Genomic DNA, 24,170 nt, shown 5'->3' on the forward strand with positions numbered 1-24,170 from the left:
CCTATGGCCAGCAGAGCATCTTCAAAGCTACCAGATGTTTCAGATTTAATACTCTGCTCAATGTCCTTCTGTGATATCCTTTTGTATTCATCAAACACTAAAAACAATAAGAAATTGTTTTGTTATTTTACTTACAAGTAATAAACATAATTTATTTTTATATTTTATAATTACATATTTATAATATATATTATAATTCTAAATGATAAAAAGAATAGAGGAAACTAAAATTTATGGAGAGAATGAGCATCATTCTAGAGTTCACTGTTTATTTAAAAAGATTTTTTTTAACATTTATTCATTTTTGAGAGACAGGGAGAGACAGAGCATGAATGGGGCAGAAGGAGGGAGACACAGAATCCAAAGCAGGCTCCAGGCTCTGAGCTGTCAGGACAGAGGGTGACACAGGGCTACAACTCATGAACCGTGAGATCATGACCTGAGCTGAAGTCGGACATTCAACCGACTGAGCCACCCAGGTGCCCCCATTTTTCATTTTAATTTAAAAATTTTTTTAATGTTTAATTTTGAGAGAGACAGAGAGAGAGAGACAGAGTGCAAGTGGGGGAGGGGCAGAGAGGGAGACAGAATCAGAAGCAGGCTCCAGGCTCTGAGCTGTCAGGACAGAGGGTGACACGGGGCTACAACTCATGAACCGTGAGATCATGACGTGAGCTGAAGTCGGACATTCAACCGACTGAGCCACCCAGGTGCCCCCCCCCCAATTTTTTTAAATGTTTATTCATTTTTGAGAGACAGAGAGAGACAGAGCATGAGTGGGGGAGACACGAATCCGAAGCAGTCACTCTTTATTCTTTGGCATACATCAAGAGGCAAGTAATTAGCAGTATCCGTGAGAACCCAGGAGGCACAGGCAAGTGGAATGGGTGTGAGGGGAGGATGAAGGAATATTGTGAGTCTTGGAGGGGATCAGGTGAGTCCTTTCCCTTATTTGGGACCCTGTTTTCTCACACATAAAATGGACATAACATCTAGAGAGATTTGCTTTCTTTTCTCATTGTTCTCTTAATGAGCAGAACATGTCTTTTTGTAATTCTGGCCTTGGCAATCACCTGTGTGTTCCTTTTGGCTCAAAACTAGAGCAAGTCAACCCCTTGAATACTGAGTCACATTTCATATCAAACGGTTGCCTCTTTTAATAGACTGTAACATAATTTTTTTTTTCACTTTTTGCCAAGTATTTTTGAATGTGATTAACCTATTTTCCACACTGTCTCCTTCTGGAGCCTTCTTAGAGTGGATATCTGTTTTTGCTTCTTAACCATGCTCTCTTTGAGGTGTTGTCCCAGGTCCCATCAGTGTGATTTTCACAGGGCTGTCAACCCACAGACAGCTCTGCCCCCCAACATACACTATAAGCTCTACCAAATCAGTGGGCAGTTCACTAGACCAGAGCCAGTCTTAACCTACTGGGGACTTTTTAAAATTTAATTTAATTTAATTTTGTTTATTTTTAAAGAGAGAGAGAATCTTTTTAAACAATTTTTTAAATGTTTATTTATTATTTAAAAATAACAAATATTTTTAATGTTTTATTTATTTCTGAGAGAGAGAGAGAGAGAGAGAGGGAGAGGGAGAGAGAAAGAGCATGAGCTGGGGAGAGTCAGAGAGAGAGAGAGAGACACAGAATCAGAAACAGGCTCCAGGCTCTGAGCTAGCTGTCAGCACAGAGCCCGTCACGGGGCTCGAGCCCACGAACCGTGAGATCATGACCTGAGTCGAAGTCGGACGCTTAACTGACTGAGCCACCCAGGTGCCCCATGTTTATTTATTTTTGAGAGAGATACAGAGACAGAGACAGAGTGTGAATGGGGGAGGGGCAGAGGGAGAGGGGGACACAGAATCTGAAGCAGGTGCCAGGCTCTGAGCTGTCAGCAAAGAGCCTGATGTGGGGCTCAAACTCATGAACTGTGAGATCATTACCTGAGTGGAAGTTGGATGCTTAACTGACTGAGCCACCCCCGGCGCTGAGAGAGAGAGAGAGAGAGAGAATCTTAAGCAGGCTCCAGACCCAGCGTGGAACTGATGTGGGGCTCAATCTCACAACCATGAAATCATGACCTGAGCTGAAATCAAGAGTCTGATGTTTGACTGAGCCACCCAGGCTTTCCCTCTCCTGACAGTTTTATAAATGAGCAGATGAAAGGGATGGCCAAAAGCACTGAGTCAGCTTTAACCTCAGAGAACAGAAGAATTACCTGGGGAACCTGGGAAACTTCCTGGATGTCACTTTCAGGGATTCTAAATCAGCCAGTCTGAAGTAGGGGTTCAAGAATCAGCTATTTCAATGAAGACCAGACTGAGAAGCTCTGCCTTACAAATAAAATATGCGACTTCCTTAAACTGTGATTCCCCAGAACTGTCTTGATTTCTGTTCTTCCTGGAATTGTTCAGCTCTCTCTCTTCGATTCAATGAGCGACCAATATTTTCCATTTTCCCTCTTGTCCCATTCTGTATTATTTCTTCTTCTTACTTAAGTTGGAGTCAGTGTCTATTGCTTGGAATCAAAAGATCTAATTGACACATTTTCAAAGTCCCAGTTCACTTCACTGTAAAATGGGTGAATTAATGGCTGCTCCAATGGGATGTTGCAACAAACAATGCTTATAGTAGGCTTAGCACTGCATCGGGAAGATAATTAATAAAACCTTAGTTATTTGAATCCTCACTATTATTGTTGGTTGGTGAAAAAAAATTATGAATCTTTCTTTATCCAAATAGTGCTTAGATTTTCTTTCAGTGGGTTACAAGCAGATACTTTATAACTATCCAACAATTGTGCTGAGAAGTGAAAATTGTTACAAAGGTACTTATTTGCATGGTCTTTTGAAGACCTGCAGTTCCTGGGAGATACCACCAGGGGGAGATTTATGTAATTAGTAATTTGGCAAGGGAAGGTGAAGAAATGAGCTGAGTCAGAAGTTGGTGCATCTGATGGTAGCCCATGACATTTATTAACAGGTGTAATCACCTATTTTTAGGCACCGTGGGATATCTGAAATCACTGCAACTTACAAATGTGTTGTAATTTTCAATTACTTTATGTTTTCAACTTAGCGAACTCATTCTTCTCAAATTTCCCATAGGTTTGGTAAATTGTGTGTGCTTATAAGGCATGGCAGGTTTATAAAATTGTGCTGCAACATAAAGAACTAAAAAGCCTATATAAAAGATGAAATATCTTATTAAACCCTTATTACTGCTTACAAGAAGATAATAAACCTGGACAAATGTTCCACAATTTTTTTTTCCCAAAGAAGTCAAAAGCACATTACAAAGACTAGCATTATCAGAAGCAAATTAGAAACATTACACATAGGAAATAAAATGTGAAATTATGCACTATTTATCTTATACAACATACTCCCTAAAGAAATCATTTCTATTAGCTTTACAACTTGGATATTAACGAGGAATAAATGTCAACCAACAATTCTATTTCATTACTCACTGATGTACTGAAGATTTTTTCCTATGTAACTAAAAAATGGGGCGGGTGCCTGGGTGGCTCAGTCGGTTTAGCGTCTTACTCTTGATCTCGGTGCAGGTCATGACCTCGCAGTTCGTGAGTTTGAGCCCCATGTCAGGCTCTGCACTCACAGTGGAGAGTTCTCCACTGGAGTTCTCTCTCCCTCTCTCTCTCTGCTCCTACCCCACTCATTCTCTCTTTCTCTCAAAATAAATAAGTAAACTTAAAAAAATTTTTTTGGATTAAATGGGGCTGCTTTAGGCAGAGAAAGACAGATACCATATGTTTTCACTTATATGTGGAACAGGAGCAACTTAACAGAGGACCATAGGGGAAGGGATGCGTAAAAAATAGTTAAGGAGAGGGAGGGAGACAAACCAGAAGAGAATCTTAAATACTGAGAACAAACTGAGGGTTGGTGGCAGGTGGGGGAGAAGGGAAAATGGGTGATAGGCATGGAGGAGGGCACTTGTTGGGATGAGCACTGGGTGTTATATGGAAACCAACTTGACAATAAACTATATTAAAAATAAATAAATAAATGGGGCCGCTTTAGAAAAAGGACTGACCATAAAGGTTGGTTTCTTACAAACAGGAATGCCAAACCCCTATGAATACATTGCATATATACTAATTATTCATAATTAATCTTTCAGAAATTGGCCTTCATGCACATTGTTGCACTCCTACATTTCCAAGATAAGATATCTAAAATGGTTCAGTACAATCAACTCTTTGTACCAAGTAAAGGGGAAAAGGTTCTAAATTAATTATGGACACTACAGAGTTCACTGTCTTTCAGTTTCTTTGGAAGCTGAGGCAAGTGCCTTACCGTGCAACAGATGATTTCGGTTCCGGGAACAGAGAACAGTTAGAAATTTCACCTCATCTGTCCCCCATTTCTTCTCTCCAGCCTCATACAGGTCCTGAAGCCAAACAAAGCACAAATTTAAAACATCACAGAGAAGGTGCCAGGAAATATACAAATATTTCCAGAACTTCAAAGAGCTGAGCTGGCTTCATTTTATTTTGTTGGTGAGGAGGGTGGAAGTGGTGTTGCTGGTTGAGTGGCAAGCAATGACTCAAGATTTTTCCTTAGGTATATGACTAATGGCACCTTTTACTGTTTCCTTTAGAGGCCAAGCACCAGCAGCAGCTCCTTATATATGGACGACATGGTTCAATCCTAAGACCTGAAAGGAATGCCCTAGACTAGGCTTACCGTACAGAAGCCACTAACCATATGTGGCTATTTACATTTTCATTCATGAGAATTTAAAAGTCAACTCCTCAGTCAGACTAGCCACATTTCAAGTGCTCCGTGGCCATATGTGGCTAGTCTGACTGAGGTGTTGAATTTTACATTTTATTTAATTTCAGTTAATTAAAATTAGCCAGCCATACAAGACAGTGCCAGTGTAGAACATTTTCAGCATTGCAGAAAGTTCTCTTGGACAACAGAACTGTAGAATGATCTGTGATTTGCTCAAGGCTACAGAAGGTCTCATGGTAGAACCAGGACCCCATTAGTAATTGTTTATATTCCAAACAGGTAGGACTATAAGAATTTGGCTTTGGTCATTTTAACTATATTACTGATAAATCAAAACTACTATTCATTTACCTCACTGCTAATTTAAAAACAACAACAGGAAAATAGCAACTGTTGGCGAGGATACTGAGAAACTGGAACTCAGTGCACTGTTGATGAGAATAATGCAGCCTCTATAGAAAACAGTATGGCTTTGCTTCAAGAAATTAAAAATAGAATTACCATATGATCCAACAATTCTACTTGTGAGTATATAGCCAAAAGTTAGAAGAAATCCAACTGTCCATCAACAGATGACTGGATAAACAAAATGTGGGTTACACAAACAATGGGATATGATCCAGTCTTAAAATTTTTTTTAATGTTTTTTTTTTTTTTAATTTATTTCTAGGAGAGAGAGAGACAGCGCGAGCAGGGGAGGGTCAGAGAGAGAGGGAGACACAGAATCTGAAGCAGGCTCCAGACTCTGAGCTGGCAGTCAGCACAGAGCCCGACGCGGGTCTCGAACCCATGAACTGCGAGATCATGACCTAAGCGAAAGTCAGACGCTTAACCAACTAAGCCACCCAGGCGCCCCAATCCAGTCTTAAAAAGGAAGGAAATTCTGACACGTGCCACAACCTGGATGAACCCTGAGGACATTATGCTAAGTGAAATAATCCAGTTACACAAACACAAATACTGTGTGATTACCTTGTATGAGGCCTCTAGTCAAACTCATAGAAACAGAAAGCCAGATAGCGGTTGTCAGTGGCTGGAAGGAGGGGAGACGAGGAGTTGTTTAATGGGTACAGAGTTTTGGTTTTGCAAGGTGAGAAACTTTTGGAGATTGCGCAAGAATGTGCACCTAGTTAACATTACTGAACTGTACACTTAAAAATGGTTAAGATGGCAGTTTTATGTTAAATGTATTTTATTTTTAAAATATTTTTGGGCCACCTAGGTGACCCAGGTGTCCGACTTCAGCTCAGGTCATGATCTCACAGTTTGTGGGTTTGAGCCCCATGTTGGGCTCTGTGCTGACAGCTCAGAGCCTGGAGCCTGCTTCAGATTCTGTGTCTCCCTCTCTCTCTGCCCCTCCCCTGCTCACACACTCTCTCAAAAATAAACATTTATTACTTTTTTTATTTTTTAATTTAAAACCCTACTGTTTATTATTATTATTTTTAATTTTAATTTTTAAAATTTACATCCAGGTTAGTTAGCATATAGTACAACAATTCTACTATTTATTTATAGGCAGCAGGTGGCTTGTTAAGTTTCCTAAAATGCCCTTAACTGACACATTCTGTCCTTCATTGGGCTTTCCTCCATCTGCTCATATTCTTTGTCTAATCTCCTCACTGCTTTAGAGTCAATTCACAGAACCATGGAATTTTAAAGCTCAGAGGGCACAAAGGGTTCATCTAAGTAATAAAGTAATAAACTTGAAAATTCAGATTTTCCTGGTTTCATCTAAGATCACTTCTTGCCAGCTCGTCTATCTCCTTTATCTTTTCTTACCCTTTATCTAGCTCCATTTTCATCTCTGTTCTTTACTCACTGCATTTTTTTATTTAGCTCTTGTTTCACTGAAACTTGTTTTTCTCTCATGTATTTTAGGGTCCAAAGCCATCTGAAATCTGCCTCTTCCTGACAGTGTGGACAAGTTTGCATCCCTTGCTGCTTCTGTTTGTTCACAGGCTACAGTGTTGAGCTGAGGATGTGTTGACTGTCATGCTTTTTAAAGTAATAAGCAGTCTATCCAGATCTGTTTTTTTCCTCCAGAACAAGGTGAGTGGATTCTTCTCGGAGCTCCTCACTTTTTATATGGATGAAGTTCCCCAGCTGGAGCACCAATAACTGGTCCACAGAGGGCCTCTGAGACACAGGATTCCCCGAGGAATTTCTTCCTGCTTGCACGAAGCCACTGTGCCTGCTTCCAGCTTGAGGCTGTGGGGGATTGGCCTCTTTTTTGTGGCAGAAATGTCCTTCCTGCGTCCTTGGGCCAGGTTTGCTGCCCATCTGACATTTTAACAGTCCTCCTCCATAGTTTCCAGTGTTGATGCAGATTTTCCCTCTTTTTAGATTTGCTGGTTTGTTTTTCAGAAGAAGGGAACCAAAATGTGTCATCCAGCAAAAGCTCTGAAGGGCATTTGTAACGCAGTTAAAATTTTTTTTAATGCATTATTCATTTTTTAATGCATTTTATTCATTTTTGAGAGAGAAGAGACAGAGTGCAAGTAGGGAGGTGGAGAGAGAGAGGGAGACACAGAATCTGAAGCAGGCTCCAGGCTCCGAGCTGTCAGCACAGAGCCCAACACAGGGCTCAAACTCATGAACTGTGAGATCACAACCTGAGCTAAAGTTGGACACTTAGACTGAGCCACCCAGGGGCCCCTAATGTAGTTTTAATATATCACGAGCTCTCTATTAAAAAATTTTTTTAACGTTTATTTATTTTTGAGACAGAGAAAGAATGTGATTGGGGGAGGGCAGAGAGAGAGACGGAGACACAGAATCAGAAGCAGGCTCCAGGCTCTGAGCTGTCAGCACAGAGCCCGATGCAGGGCTTGAACTCACAGACCATGAGATCATGACCTGAAGTCAGACACTTAACCAACTTAGCCACCCAGGCGCCCCAAGTTTCTTTTTAAAGTAGGACTTTTGTGTACTCCTATGATGTCCTTCAGTGCAAGTTTCACCCAAAAACAGATAAAATTGGACTTGTTGGATAATAGACTTAAAAATTTTAAGATTTCTACGTTTTATAAATTACCATGACCTGATTCTACGTGCCCTGATCATTCTTCTCATCTCAAACTCATTTACTTTCCTCAAAATCCAGCTGTAATACCCAGTGTTTGCAAACACTTCCCCTGCTGCTGATACAAGTCACAGAGCAAAGGCTGACAAGGTTTTCCTACCGTCTTATCCTACAAAAGCTGAAATCTCAGTGGCTGTTGGTCTTAAATTCCTCACCCCTTGGTGAAGCATCCAGAAAAACCTACTCTGAGTTCTACTTCCTCTGACTTCCCCAGCCCAAACTTGGTTGAAAGCCCCTTTCACCTGATCACTTCCAAGAGAAACTGTACTCCTTGAAGAGACCTCAAAAAATTTGTTGATTGAACTGCATGGTTTTAAAAAAAATCAGACAGACCTGGATTCAAGGAACCTAATTCTACCAGATATGCGATCTTGGACTATTTACTTATTTATTTATTGTTTACTGTAATTAGGAATAATTATTTTGGACAAATTATTTAAGTCTTCACATTAAAAATATCTACTTCACAGGTGTGTTGTGAGGAAAAAGTGTAAAGCAGTTAACACAATGCCTGGCATCTAGGAAATGCACCAGCAATTGACAGTGGGTATAACGTCTCAGGAATAAATTGCTCGCTAAAAAACTCTTCATTTAGTTTGAGATACACCTGGCCTATGGAGGCTCCTTCCAACACATCCAAAAATGCTGTCCTTGGGGCGCCTGGGTGGCTTAGTCGGTTAAGCGTCCGACTTTCACTTAGGTCATGATCTCGCGGATCGTGGGTTTGAGCCCCGCGTCGGGCTCTGTGCTGACTGCCAACTCAGAGCCTGGAGCCTGTTTCTGTCTGTGACTCCCTCTCTCTCTGACCCTCCCCTGCTCATGCTGTCTCTTGCTCTCTCTCCTAGAAATAAAATAAAAAACATTTAAAAAAAAACAAAAACAAAAACAAAAATGCTGTCCTTGAGGAAGCTGAAATTCACATAAGCAACCAGGAGTTCCGGTGTTTTTAATACCTTCTCCCTCCTCAAAGCTTCTGGATTAAAGCAATTTCCTATTTCTCTAGTATGGGATGGGCCTCCCTGCATCCTCAGAACTCTTATGGCACACATATTCCTCTCCCTCCTAGTGAAAGCAACAGGTTCTTTCCTGCAAAATCCATAGTGGTTTGTACCTTACATACTAAATGGGAATAATCCTTCCTATGGTTGTATATTAGTTGTGAGTATAGGGTCTAGATCCAAACTGCCTAGGTTCAAATCCCCATTCTGACATGTATTATCTGTGAACTTGAGCAGGAACTGCAAGCCTCAATTTCCTTGTCCATAAAATGGAGCTAGCAAGACTTGGTTCATAGGGTATCGCAAGGATTCACTGACATACTTCATATTAAGAGCTCATAACAGTGTTTGGCACCTGGTAAGGACCCACTTTTTATTAGTTATTATTATCAATGTTACCTGGCCGCAGTAAATCGATCAGGGATCAGTTCCAGGGCACCATCAGTGGGGTGGGCGCCAGGGAAACAACTGCCTCTTGGGGTTTGATATTAATTTTACCCCATGGGGTACACACTGTGCCAAGCTTTTTCACACAGGTGCTATCAAATGTTCTCTCTGGGGAAGTAAAAATGCAAGGTAAACAAAGCAAAGCAAAGGTAGGTCCCTTCACCTCCAAGTGATTCTGAAGACACTCCATGGCTCTCGGGGGGATGGGGGGACATACCATGGTCCCAATGTCAAGAACACAGGGATGCTTATATAATGAGGCTCTGTGTCACTTGCCCAGGCCCCAAGTATCTCTGCAAGAAATTTCTGCTATTAAAGGTTATCTATGGGAATCTTTTTTAATACTATACCCCAGCCTGGCTGATATACACTGAAATATACGAGGGAATCCACCAACTAAGGCATGTCTTACTGGCAAAAGCAAAGAGAGAAGTTTCAGTTCTACTAACCTGAGCATCCTGTCTCACAAGAGCATCATCCAGATAATTTCCTTCATCCCTGCCACCCTGAGAAAAACAAAACAAGGAGAATGAGAGAGTATCCATGAAAATGAGTGTGGGGTGCACTGTTAGGACAGAATGTCTGGGAACCCAAGGATGTGGTAATTGGAATGCCCACAGGGGTCACACTTCCAGCCTAGGGAGAGAGGACAGATGTCCTCTGAATGTGTTTGCATTAATCCTGTGGCTCTAGTCTGTGCCTGGAGACCATGACCACTCAGAGTGCCAGCAGTTCCTTCCCACTGCCTGGGTGACTCTGTCAGTAGAAGGGGAAGGAGAGTGAACACTGCCTGCCGACTGCTCCCTCCAGTGTGGTCCCCTCCCCTTTGCCACCTCACCCCACTCCTACGTCTGACTCAGGCCTTCCTAACCGGCAAATCTGCACTGATCTGATCAATTCTGCCAAATAAGGGCTTGGAATAAAGGAGAATCAAGAGTCTAGGGCCAGCAGTGGGGCTTAAGGAGCATGTGGAAACTCCCTACCCCTCACCGACATCGGCTCACAGGGAGGGCAGTGTTGAAGTCTGGGAGGAATGCTAAGGAGTGACAGGCTACTGTCCTCTAGATCGTTAGACTATTTTTTAATGTTTATTTATTTTTGAGAGCAGAGAGAAAGAAAGAGACAGCGTAGGGAAGGGCAGAGAGAGAGGGACACAGAGAATCCCAAGCAGGCTCTGAGCTGTCAGTGCAGAGCCTAACATAGAGCTCAAACTCATAAACTGTGAGATCATGACCTGAGCTGAAATCAAGAGTCAGAGGCTTAACCAACTGAGCCACCCAGGCGCCCCTTCTTAGAGTACTTCTATTGCTGTGCTGTCTCAATATTCTATGGTCTAGGCATGGCGTGGTAGGGTGCTAAATCTGAGAGGCAAAGAACAAAATGGGTTAAGAGATGCTAAGAAATAAGGAATGAGGAAAAAATAAGGAAACAAGAAAAGCCGGTCAGCATTATTAAGTAAGTATCAGAGACAGAGTATGGTGGGGTTGGAGATGATTTCTGGGGTCCTGTCTTGTTGGAAGAATAGCAACAATATTAACAGAAACAGGCAAGTCAGGAAGATGAGCTGGTTTGGGGGGGAAATGAGTTCTGGTTTAGTTTAGGAGGACTGATTTGAGGTGATGGTAGACTAGAAGGAAACACCTTAAAAAGTAGTGAGAAATGAGGGTGCTACACTCAGGAAGGACGTCAGGATAAAGACAAAATTGGGAAGTCATGTGAGATATCACATGCATGCATCTTCCATTTCCTGCCACCCTTCCTCCCACACTAGCCCAGTGCTGCTTTACCTCTCATCTGGATTAAATTTTGAGGTAACTTCCTACCAGACCTCCCAGCCTCCAGTTCAACTGATCTTACACATCACTCTTACGTTATTCTTCTGAAAAGACAGTTCACTCCAGTGATCCCAAACATTCAGTGGCTCCCTGCTGCTCACCCAACAAGGGATTCCAGTTCAGCCTTCCACCTTGCTCCTAGAAATACCAGCCGACTACCCAGCCAACAGTTCCCTGAGCACACCCACATGCCATGTCTCTTGCCTCCTTGCCTCTTTCTGGCTGTTCTTCCTGCCTGTAATGCACCCACCTATGTCTGTGCCTCTTGAAATCCTGGCAACCCTCCAAGTCCTCTCTGAACCAGCACCTCTGTCATGAAGGCTTTTCTTTGTTTCTGCAACTAGACTCTCTACTTGAACCTTCCTTTTACTCTGTGTCCTTCCTTTGGCACTCTTCATGCCTTTTTTTATAGCAACCTGTGTACCTGCTATATTCCTTTATGACAACATAAACCTAGAAGTTGTCTCCACACTGAGTAGCAAGGGCACCTGGCATGTATTAGGTACTCATATATATGGATCTGCATTAATGGGCATGCACGAGTAGCCAGAGTCTCTAAGAGGGAGAGGATTAAAACAACAGAGAGGCCCATGAACAACACTTGGGGAATATTCACATTTGGCAGGATGAAAGGGTGAGGAAGGCTGGAGAAGAGGACTTGGAGTGAGCGTTCCAAGTGAACTCAACCCCCATCAGAAGCAGCCCACGGAGGAAGCGACTCACAGCGGACAGAGACACCAGCACCCTCTGGAACATGAAGGAAGTGTCAGAGCGAATGTCATCTTCAAGGCTCCGCCCATATTCTGGCAAGAGAGCAAAGTTAGCTGCTTCAGAATACAGTCCTGCCAGCGCTGTGCCATGCTCCAGAACTGTCCGTCCTCCCCAGGATTAGCTGGTTCACCGAAGCAGCTCATGATGAGGGTTTTCAACCCCGTGCACAGTTTTTCCAAAACTGAACTCTCATAAAATGGTCAAGGTAAGTTTAGTTTGTCATTAGAGTGGAAGCAAGATGTTCCTGGTCCTTAAAAGGTGAGGTCAAGAGGGCTGGGGCTGTAACCCTCCTTCTGCAGTCACTACTGTCCAGGAGTCTGCCCCCACTGTGGTTCTCAGTGATGGAAGGAACGAAGGCTGTGGACTGGCACATGGAAAGGCAAACAGCGCAGGGTTTCTGAGCCTGTGATTGGGGATATGCAGGGGCTGTCAGACCCAAATTCTAGCAGGTGCCTACTCTGCACTCCCTTAAGAGCTTTCCCAGAGAAGCTCTAACCCTTCACAGCCCGCAGGGTGAGAAGATCCACATTCGGCAGACATGGGGATTGGAGTGCTCAAACGAAGCTCCCAAAGGTTTAGTATCTCCTGTTCTGAACACTTACCAAAAATCCCTTACTGTTTTGTTTCCTTTCGACCAGAAAGGTAGGGGAAACTTGGGGAAAAACAAATAAGTAAGATGGAGGAAAAACACCCCACAACATTCCACCATAATATAACCACCCAGAAATAACAATCATTTGATACCACCTTGGTGAGTCTCCTTCCTCATTTCTCCTTATATACATATGTTCTTTTTCTTTTTCTTTTTTTTTTTATAGTTTGTTTATTTTTGAGACACAGAGAAACAGAGCATGAGTGGGGAAGAGGCAGAGAGAGAGGGAGACACAGAATCTGAAGCAGGCTCCAGGCTCTGAGCTAGCTGTCAGCACAGAGCCCGATGCGGGACCCGAACCCATGAACTGTGAGATCATTACCTGAGCTGAAGTTGGATGCTCAACCGATTGAGCCACCCAGGCGCCCCTTTGTTTTTCTTTTTTTAAGTTTAGTTATTTTGAGAGGGGCGGGGGAGAGACAGCATGGGTTGGGGAGGGGCAGAGAGAGAGGAAGAAAAAGAGATCCCAAGTAGGCTCCATGCTGTCAGTGCAGAGCCCGATGTAGGGTTCAAACTCATGAACCCCAAGATCATGACCTGTCAAGAATAGGATCCTTAAATGACCAAGCCACCCAGATACCCCTGTTATTATTTTTATTTTTTTTTAAATGACATCATAGCATGCTATTTTATGGTTTGCCTTTTTTTACTTATCCATATACCATACCATTTAATGGAATGTAATAATATCCTTCAATATACATTTTGATGACTACATAATACTCCATTGTGTGGGTGCACCATATTTTATTCAGCTAACCTGCTACTGTTGGACATATTTAGCTAATCTATACAATACCAAATAAGCACTATAGGATCTAAAACTTTGTACAGTTTTTTTTTTTAAATTACATTCTTAGGGCAAAAAAGCATATTATCTTTTAAAGACTCTTCCTAAGCATCATCCTCTGGAGATTTGTAAGAGGGAAATAAATGGCTTCCTTCTTGGGTGGCTGGAGGATACACAGTGCAGTGTGGAGGTAAGAAGTTGGGCAAGAGAGTCCCTCCAGGGCATCCCCTGAAATGCTAAGATTCATTGGTGCCACCGCTTTTGAACAAACATGTCTGATTCTCTGCTTTATAATAAGGAACAACATGCAGGGTGATGAAACACTGCATTGGGAGTGGTGTCTTCACGTAAGAAGTCTTGAGAAGCCAACAGACTGTCATTTGCTTAGACGGGGAACTGCCTGAAAGCAGAGCTTGGAACTCAGGATCTCTCATGGTCACTGTTTCTAAGGCATAAGTTTTTTAAAAATATTTTTTTAATGTTTATTTATTATTTTGAGAGAGAGAGAGAGAGAGAGTGAGGAAGAGGCAGAGAGAGGGAGACACAGAATCTGATCCAGGCTCCATGAGCTGTCAGCACAGAGCCCAATGTAGGGCTTAAACTCACAGACCGCAGACCACGATTTCATGACCTGAGCTAAAGCTGGATGCTTAACCGACTGAGCCACCCAGGCGCCCCTCTCGAAGAAAGTTTAATCAGTAGGTAACTACCCGCTGCTTGTTTACTTTTCAGATCACAGTGAAACCTCAGGGGGACCACTGAGGATGCTACATACGAAGCTGGTAGGTCTGGTTTATGCGTCTGATCTCCTCAGGTGTCCGGGAGGCCAGGATCTCAATCAGGCAGCCCTCATCCGTGCCAGCTCCCTAAACACAAAATCCAGAAGAGAGGGAGTTATGAGCCAGTTCATAATGTTGAATCCCAGACATAGAGGCATATACCTGGGAATCTGCAGAGAAAAAAGCAACCTATTGAGCTATAGCTACAGGATTTGCTAATTTATAAACTGTCCTGCCCAAATCCCAATGGGTGTACCATAATCATTTTTAATAATAACAAACATTTATGGGCTGTTTCTATCAGTTGATTATTGTGCCAGGTTATGGACAGTGTCTGCCCTCTGGAGGCATAATCTTTCCTTGACTTCCCCTGTACTTTTCTTTCTTTTTTAAAAATTTATTTATTTATTTATTTTGAGAAGACGCCATGCAGGTGTGTATGCAGAGGAGGGGCAGAGAGGGAGGGAGAAAGAGAATCCCAAGCAGGCTCCATGCCTGATACAGGGTTCAATCTCACAACTGTGAGAACACAACCTGAGCTCATATCAAGAATCTGACACTTGAGGCATCTAGGTGGCTCAGTCGGCTAAGTGCCCAACTCAATTTCTGCTCAGGTCATGACCTTATGGTTAGTGAGATCGAACCCCACATGGAGCTTTGTGCTGACAGCGTGGGACCTGCTTAGGATTACCTCTCTTCCTTTCTCTCTGCCTCTCCCCAGCTCATTCTCTCTCTCTCTCAAAAGTAAATAAATAAACATTTAAAAAAAAAAAAAAGAGTCTGACTAAGCCATCCAGTTGCCAGCCTCTACCTCCATACTTTTTCTTTGATGGGCAGAGTCTTCTGGCAAAGACTGTTACCTCTTTGCTTTCCCAGAGCCTAGCCCAGAACCTTCCACAGGGCTATTTACTGACATGTTTGGGGAGGGTAATTGTATTTGAATTTTGTAGTTGGTCATTAAAAACTGTCCCACTAAGGCTAGGGCACAGTGGATCTAGCGCTGAGGGAGGCCGAGAATCCTTTCTGCCAGTTCTGAGCCTCTGGCCACTCCAGAGGCTCCACTGTGCCAGCCGTAAAGTTTCACGTCTCAAAAGCGGCTAACGCGACAGGAAAGGTTCTGGAGCTGCACCACAGGCACAACTCTCACCACTCCCCATGGAGCCACAGGAAAGAGCAAACGATTGCATAACTTTATGGAAAATCATTTTTAAGTTTACAATTGCTATAATGTAACGTCATGTTTTCGAGTTGTCATCGATGAAGGAAAATCTTTCTCCTGAACCTCCCCTCCCCACTCCCACAGGGCTTTTGTCACTTTCTGGAGGAAGCTGGTCCGGGCCGCAGGAGAGGAGGGCACACACCTTCATGGCCCTTTGCAGCTCCTGCACGTCGTACAGCACGGTGGGCGTCATCATCCCCATGATCACCCGCTCAAAGTTGCCACTCAGTTCTGACTTCAAGTCGTCTATCAGGTCCTGCAAAGCAAGCGAGTGGCTCTGTTTAACTGCTACGCTAACTTAAACCAGCCCGGCCGCTCTCAGAGTGTGGTCCAGGGATGCCTGGGGTCTCCAGACTCATTCTGGGGTCTCTGGATTCATTCAGGGGCCTGCAAGGTCAGAGCTCTCCTCATGATAAGTAACACTAAGACATTATATTTGCCTTTTCATTGCCATTCTCTCGCATTTGTACCGTGGAGTTTTGCAAAGGCTACTTGACATATCTGCATTTCTATAATTCTGTTAAAAGGCTATTAACATGCCCTTTTCCAAGTACATATGTATCTGTACAAGACCAGATTTCAACCAAAACCATGTATCACAACAAACGATGCAGAAGCAGATATGAGAATCCAGCTGTTTTCCATTAAAGCAGGCATTAAAGAAATCTGCAAAATGTAAAAGAATGCCAGTTTTCTCACTAAAAGTTAATGTTTTGGAATATATAGCTAATTTTCATTAAAATGTAACATGTAATATATTTATGTTTTTTAAATAAATTAACAAATCCATATTTTTAATGCCTCAGTTTTAATTTCTAGTATAGTAAATATCAATAGATATTAGATAATAGATAATCCACAAAAACAAAAAAAGTCCTCAATCAGAGTGTAGAAGGGTCTTGAGATCGAAAAGTTTATAGACACGGACTTAAATGTATTCACTCTCTTAGCAATATGCTTTGAATGTATTTCCAAATCATATGTAATCAATATGTAATCATATGTAATCAATAATTACATATGACATTTTTAACAGCTGCTGAAATTTCCAAATATAGATACAATATAATTTATTTCATCAGCCCCTTATTTCTATTTTTGTACCATTATGTATACATGCATTTAGCCATATCTTTGTGATCATTCACAATTATTTCTTAAGATTCAGTTCCTAAAAAGAAATGTAATACTTTGGACAAAGGACCAAATTCTAAAGACATTCATTCACATTTCCTCCTCGAACAGGTCAGATAGTTTAAGGCCCTGCTTGAGACCGATCAAAATGAGCTGACATACCGTTCAGGTCTTGTCTCTGATTCTCACACACCCGACTGCACAGCCCTCCCTGTATTTCAATCTCTAGTGCATATTTTTGGGTCACATCCATACAGAGTGAATGAATTAATGAATGAACAAATCAATGAACGCTCAATTCATTAACGTTGGTCATCTTAACAAATTGTCATCAGGAGCGCCTGGGTGGCTCAGTCAGTTAAGCGTCCGGCTTTGGCTCAGGTCATGATCCCCCAGTTTGTGGGTTCGAGCCCCACATCGGGCTCTGTGCTAACAGCTCAGAGCCTGGAGCCTGCTTCAGAGTCTCTGTCTCCCTCTCTCTCTGCCCCTCCCTTGCTCATGCTCTGTCTCTCTCTGTCTCAAAAATAAACAAACCATAAAAAAATTAAAACAAACAAACAAACCCCCCCCCCCAAATTGTCATCAGATTAGTTTAGCTCTGAGGCTATTCCAGTTCACACATCACATGCATATTCACACTCGTTTATGCTCGTTAAAGGTCTCTGGGATGGAGGAGAGTTTCAGATGCTCAGAAGACAGTCTGAGCTATGAATAATCCCAGTCCCTACTGGGGCCCCAGCCAAAGTTTGCACGCAGATGTGCTGGGGAATGCTGAGCCAGCTTTGTCCCAGCCAGTAGCTTAGTGCCAGTCTTTGAGAAACAGCTGTAGTCTGATTGGCTGTAAGGTTTCTCCAGGATAGAAATATTCTTTGGAGTTACTATACTCCGAGACCTAAAACACTCATTTCCTCACTCAATAAAAAGATTCATCACATAGACAGGTTTTCAGTGATGAGGAAAGACTGGGTGGAATGGCTCTGGTAAATGAGTCGTTGAACACAGAGTTTGAAATAGGGTTCCTGGGGGTGCAGGATTCAAACCAGAAGGGGTGAGTGAACACACCCTGAATCCATAAGCTAATGAATTATATACATAGTCACAACCCCAATCTAGAATTTGAGGGGGGTGTCCCTCAACTGAGAATCATCAAAGGAATGAAAATATGGTACACCTGGGTTTATGTGGAAGCGTCAGAATAGACTCCAAATCCTAGGAGAGCATGTTTAAAACAAACTAGATGTCAATACTGCTTCATCCACCGTAACCTAAAAGAAGCCCGGCCAGGATCAGGGAAGCAACGTGGAGGCTCAGCCTTGTCTGATGCTACCCAGGGCGGTGGTGGAGTTCACTGAAGGACCACGTCCCTACACGGGGCTGAATGGGAAGATACCACTTCCCCGTGGTTGGGTTGAGCTCTGGGAACCAAGAGCTCCCAGAAATCACCTCTGGCTAAGGACAGTGGAGGTAACACACTGAAGTTGTTTTTTTCTTCAGAACATCTTTAAACAAGGCAAGGGTCCATCTTTTGGACCCAAAAGGCCACTTCTGGAACCTAGATCAGGAAGAGACCTGGAGAGGCTGCGGCCTACCCTGCCGATGGTGGACTTGTAGGCCATCCTGATTTCCTGGCGCTGGGCCGTGCTGCGGTAGGCGAGGACGCTGATGATAGCATCTTCGTCGGTGCCTGGTGGAAAGCAGGGACAGTGAGTGAGGTGATTGGAGAGGGAAATGAGAAAACAGGTTCCTGTGAGGATGCTGGCCTGACACAAACACACACACAGAGCTTTCTAAGAAAAGAGGTCCTTGGGGGCGCCTGGGTGGCTTAGTCGGTTAAGCATCTGACTTTCGCTTAGGTCATGATCTCGCAGTTCGTGGGTTCGAGCCCCGCGTCGGGCTCTGTGCTGACTGCCAGCTCAGAGCCTGGAGCCTGTTTCAGTCTGTGACTCCCTCTCTCTCTGACCCTCCCCTGCTCACACTGTGTCTCTCTCTCTCTCTCTCCTAGAAATAAATAAAAACATTAAAAAATTAAAAAAAAAAAAAGAAAAGAGGTCCTTGTTCAGTAGGTTTGTCTACTCTTTTTGAGAACCAGACACTGGGTTTGAGTCTTAGCCCTCCTTTAATCAACTTTTTATCCCTGAACAAAAAAGCTAACTTGTCTGAGCATTAGCTTCCTTTTTAAAAAAACTTTTTAATTTTTTTAAAATGTTTTATTTATTTCTGGGAGAGAAAGAGACAGCGTGAGCAGGGGAGGGTCAGAGAGAGCGAGATACAGAATCTGAAATAGCCTCCAAGCTCTGAGCTGGCAGTCAGCACAGAGCCCGACGTGGGGCTTGAATCCACGAACTGTAAGATCATGACCCGAGTCAAAGTCGGACGCTAACTGACTGAGCCATCCAGGGACCTCTGAGCATTAGCTTCCTTACCCGTAAATGAAAGTGACCACGGCACTTTCCCTTACAGGGATGCTGCAAGCATTCAATAAAACAACTAAGTGACTTCCTTAGCACAATGCCCTGCAGTTACTAAATAGTCACTAAATGCTGACTGGGATCTGGCTTTCCCCCCTCCTCTGCAATTCTCTTCATGTCTTTTGGTTCTCCTGGATCTTCTATGTTCTTGCCTTTTTTCTCCTCATTTTTAAAAATGTTTTATTTATTTCTGAGAGAGAGAGAGAGAGACAGCATGAGTAGGGGAGGGTCAGAGAGAGAGGGAGACACAGATCCGAAACAGGCTCTAGGCTCTGAGCTGTCAGCACAGAACCCGATGTGGGGCTCAAACCCATGAACTGTGAGATCATGACCTGAGTTGAAGTTGGATGCTTAACTGACTGAGCCACTCAGGCCGCCCCCATTTTTAAAAAAAGTTTATTTATTTATTTTGACAGAGAGAGACACGGCATCCAGGTGTGTGTGGGGGGGGGGGCAGAGAAAGAGGAAGAGAGAATCTCAAGCAGGTTCTGCACTGTCAGTGCACACCCCAATGTGGGGCTCAAACTACAAACCACGAAATCATATCCAGAGCTGAAGTCAGAAGCTTAAGTGACTGAGCCACCCAGGTGCCCCTTCACTCCTTATTTTTTAAGTTTTTAAAAATGTTTTTATTTATTATTGAGGGACAGAGCACGAGCATGGGAGGGTCAGAGAGAGGGGGAGACACAGAATCTGAATGAGGCTCCAGGCTCTGAGCTGTCAGCACAGAGCCCAACACGGGGCTTGAACTCACAAACCTGAGATCATGACCTGACTGAAGTTGGATGCTTAACTGACTGAGCCACCAAGGCTCCCCTTCTCTCCTTATTTAAAAAAATATTTATTCATTTTTGAGAGAGAGACTGCGAGTTGGGGAGGGGCAGAGAGAGAGAGAGACAGAGACAGAGACAGAGACAGAGAGAGACAGAGACAGAATCCGAAGACAGGCTCCAGGCTCTGAGCTGTCAGCACAGAGCCCGACGTGGGGCTCGAACCCACGAGCAGTGAGATCATGACCTGAGCCGAAGTTGGACACTTAACTGACTGAGCCACCCAGGCGCCACCTCCTTATTTAAAAAAAAATTTTTTTTTATGTTTTATTTATTTCTAGGAGAGAGAGAGAGACAGCGTGAGCAAGGGAGGGTCAGAGAGAGAGGAAGTGACAGACTCTGAAACAGGCTCCAGGCTCTGAGCTGGCAGTCAGCACAGAGCCCGACGTGGGGCTCGAACCCACGAATCGCGAGATCATGACCTAAGTGAAAGTCGGACGCTTAACCGACTAAGCCACCCAGGCGCCCCGCCCCCTCCTTATTTTTAATCTTGTTATCATTTCCTCCGAGTTTGGAAACAATTCAGACAGACTCTTAATTCACTCAGCACTTTGCAGGCTTTTCTTTTTTTAATTTCAATATAATTAACATACAGCATGACATTAGTTTCAGGTGTACAATATAGTGATGCCACATCTCCACATGTCAGTGACGACTTTGCTTTTTAAAAAAAAATTTTTTTTGAGAGAGAGTGAGAGAGAGCAAGTGCACAAGCAGGAGAGAAGGGCAGAGGGAGAGAGAGAAAATCTCAAGCAGATTCCATGCTCAGCATGGAGCCTGAGGTGGGGCTCAACCCCACAAACTGTGAAATCATGACCTAAGCAGAAATGAAATCAAGAGTCAGCCACCCAGGCGCCCCACAGCTTTGATTTTTTTTTCCTGTCCTCCACATTCAAATTTCCTGCCACGGCATACAAAATCTAACTCTAAAATCTTTTTTGCATCTGCCACCTCTTTGATTCCTACCTCTACCACTCCAATTCATGATTTTAGGGTCTTAGACAACTGTAAAGTCTGCTAACTGGCATTCTTACCTCCTAACTGGTCTTTCCAAAGTCTTGCCAGATTCATTTTCTTGTAAAGAAAAACTCTGATGGTGTCTCTCCCTTGCTCAGGAAAACACAAGGCTACCCCCTCACCCCCCCCCAGCCTGCTGGATTTACTACAGGAATGGCAGTCTGGCATTTGAGACTTTCTGCAACATCCCACTCACGATTGTAAATATCCACACGAAAGGATACCAGGCAGCCAAATTCACAGACTTAGCTCTTCAATTATTATACTTGAAACAACTGTGCTACACTCCTTTGTCCTGACCTCCTTCATTCCCAGTCTACTGGTTTGCATGTCTCCCTCTTTGCTCCACGTAGTGTCATGACTGTGTCACTGGCTTCCTGGCCGGTGCGTTTGGGCCATCCCCCCGTGTCTGTGATTCTACAGACTGTCTGCTCAGTAGCAACCCCAGGACCTCCCTTTGGTGCCAGCCAACTCCCACTTTGCAAGTACCTCCTGCCACGAGCCACCTTTCCGTGTATTTACTGACTCCCCTAGGCCTCAGCTGAACTGGAAATGGGACAGTGCTCACACTCACCCCATGCTCTCGCTCATGCTACTCCATTCACCCGAAACACATTCTCTCTTATCTCTAACTTACCTCCCAAAGCCCGTCTCAAATTCTGCATCCTCCAAGAAGTTTTGCCTGATGCCCCCAAATTAAATGTGATCTCCTCTCTGAAACTAATGGGATCTTATTTATGCCCCTCCTATCACTATCATATTGTGATAGCTATTATCATATTATTATAGTTATTTCTGTGCATGCCTTACCCACCTAGCATCCATGGACTAGCTGAACTAGGTTTTTTTTTTTTTAAAGTTTTTATTTATTTATTTATTTGAGAGAGTCAAAGAGAGAGGACAAGCAGGGGAGGGACAGAGTGAGAGGGGGACAGAGGATCTGCAGGAGCTCTGAACTGTCAGCACAGAGCCTGATGCGGGGCTTGAACTCACTAACCGTGAGATCATGACCTGAGCCGAAGTCAGACACTTAACTGACTGAGCCACCAGGCATTCCTGGACTAGGTTTTAAAATGCTTGTCTCCTCCAACTGTCTGCCTTGCTTTGGTTCCCACACAGCAGACACTGATAAGAATTGGCTGCCAAATGTCTCCTGCTTTTATTTTGAGAATTCTGAATGCCATGTGGTCCACGTTCTGAACTATGGAAAAAGGATGGACCATAGACATTTTCCATCTTACTTATGAAAAAGGGAAAATGAGGAGAAGGACATATATATTCAGAACAACATTCTGTTCAGAGGTGGGCAGCAGGATAGTACAGTGACTTGAAATACAGCTCTGGAGTCAAACTGCCTGGGTCTCACTGCCTGGAATTGCCTAGAATCCTGACTCTAACACTTACTAGCTCTGAGATGCTGAGCAAGTTAGCTAAACCTCTCTAAATCTCAACTTCTTATCAGTAAAACAAACTGTTGATTGTTATAATCCTCATAACATGTTTGTAGATAATCTATGTAATGTATTGTGTCTGATGCATAATAGAATTTAATAAATATTCTCTATCATTGTTACTGTTGTTGTTGCTATTAGTAATACTGACGCTAACTAACATGAGCTCTTTGGGAGGAGGAAAATGGGGAAATAAAGCTTCATGACCAAACATTTTATCCAAATATCTCAAGGAGATTATAATAGCAGCTACAAACCAAAGGCACTTCTCTGGCCAAATGTCCACCCAGGCAAGAGGCTAACCCAGGGCAGCCTGCGGTGTGCCCACATGACTACACTGCTGCTGAGTGTGACTCGTGGCTTCATTCCACTTACTGTGTGTCTCAGTTTCACGTCTATGAAATGGGGTGAAAATAACAATAGCAATAGCTGCTTTCATTAAATTACTGGGTTGTTGTGTATACCCATTGAAATAATATTTGTGAAAGCTCTTTGTAAACCTTATGATACTATACATATACAGCACTGATAGGAAAACAAATACATTTCTAAGGTTTTATACATAGATTCATAATGTTGTAATACAAGACAGATTTAAATTATTGGGGAATTCTAGAATCAGAGCATTCTATGATAAATTCTATAACAGAAGTGAGTAATGTCCTCTGATTCCATTTGTCTTGAAAAGCCAACTTGGTCCCCCTGTATTTTCTTAGGGGCTTAGTCATTTTTTGCCGGTGGACACAGCATGCTTTGTGTGACTCTGTGATGCACATCACACAAAGGAGTGCTTACCTCCAGTGGGACACTTACCGAGCCCCTTCATGGCCTTCCTCAGGGTCTGGGCATCTTCCGTGGCACTGAATCTGGAAGCGGCTTTGATGGTGCCTCCTTTGGATGCCTGAGCACACAGAAAAAGATGTGACTGAGAGCCTTCATCTCATTCAGCACACATCCGCTGAGTGCCTACCATGGGTCTGACACTATAGTAGCTGCTGGGGATACGGCAGTGAGTGTGGGAGATGGGGCTCTTGCTCCCATGGGGCTGATGTTCTACTTCTAGTAGGAGGAGTTAAATAGTAAACAAGCCAACAAATGCATACATAAATGGTGTCCAGTGGTGAGAAGTATCAAAGAGTGGATACAGAGGTCCTAGAGGGGGTGCTCTGATCAGTGACATTTAGGCTGAGATCTGAATGACATAAAGCAGCTGGCATGCAAAAATTGGAGATTGCAGGGTGGTGGTGGTGCTGGTGGTAGTGGTGGTGGTGGTGTTACAGGCAGAGGAGACAGCCAAGGCAAAGGCCCTGAGGCTGGAACTAGCTTATATGCAAGGAACAGGACAGAGCCCAGAGTGGCCCAGGTTGGCGGTGGGTAAGGAGGGCAGTGGTAAGGTAAGTTCCATCACCACTTGTACAGTAATCTGGTCCACACCCCCCGCCCCAAAAGAAAGGAACAAATCAAACCTGACTCCAATCAAGCCTCTAGAGCCAAATACCAATTTACAGAAAATAGAAGAGAGAGGAAAATGTCAACCCATACCACAGGGTTGTAATCAGCAAAATCCACACTGTGAGAAACACTACTTGACAAATAATCTAGGTTCTTCAACATATAAATTGCAAAAAGAATGACAAAAGAGAGAGATGGGGGCTGGGGACAAAAAACAGTAGCTTAAAAGAGATTAAAAAGGCATATCAATAATCATAATTTGGATCCTAAATCAACAGTAAAAATAAAAAGACAGTTATGAGACAACTGGAAATCTGAACACCAACTCGATATTTGATGGCATTAAGGAATTAGCATTACCATTTTTAGGTATGATAATTGTACCATGGTTATAGTTTATTTTTAAGAGTTTTAATCTTATATATTTTGAAAGCATTTACAGATGAAAGGATAAAATGCCTGGAATTTGCTTCAAAAT

General features: G+C 43.3%; 1 protein-coding gene across 2 annotated transcripts in view; it reads right to left on the reverse strand.

Moving 5' to 3' along the window:
* The window catches only part of ANXA4 (annexin A4), a 64,531-nt gene that overhangs the window by 4,805 nt on the left and 35,556 nt on the right, over positions 1-24,170 (reverse strand). For both annotated transcript variants that reach the window (XM_077766359.1, XM_077766360.1), the window contains exons 3-10: positions 23,054-23,141; positions 18,064-18,158; positions 15,483-15,596; positions 14,118-14,208; positions 11,853-11,932; positions 9,744-9,800; positions 4,324-4,417; positions 2-97 (exon numbers count right to left, since the gene is read on the reverse strand). In XM_077766359.1, the coding sequence (XP_077622485.1) occupies positions 2-97; positions 4,324-4,417; positions 9,744-9,800; positions 11,853-11,932; positions 14,118-14,208; positions 15,483-15,596; positions 18,064-18,158; positions 23,054-23,141 (715 nt within the window). The remainder of the gene's footprint in view (position 1; positions 98-4,323; positions 4,418-9,743; positions 9,801-11,852; positions 11,933-14,117; positions 14,209-15,482; positions 15,597-18,063; positions 18,159-23,053; positions 23,142-24,170) is intronic.

This window comes from Crocuta crocuta, unplaced genomic scaffold, assembly GCF_008692635.1.
Source record: "Crocuta crocuta isolate KB4526 unplaced genomic scaffold, BGI_CrCroc_1.0 scaffold113, whole genome shotgun sequence".
In the NCBI taxonomy this organism is placed as follows: Eukaryota; Metazoa; Chordata; class Mammalia; order Carnivora; family Hyaenidae; genus Crocuta; species Crocuta crocuta.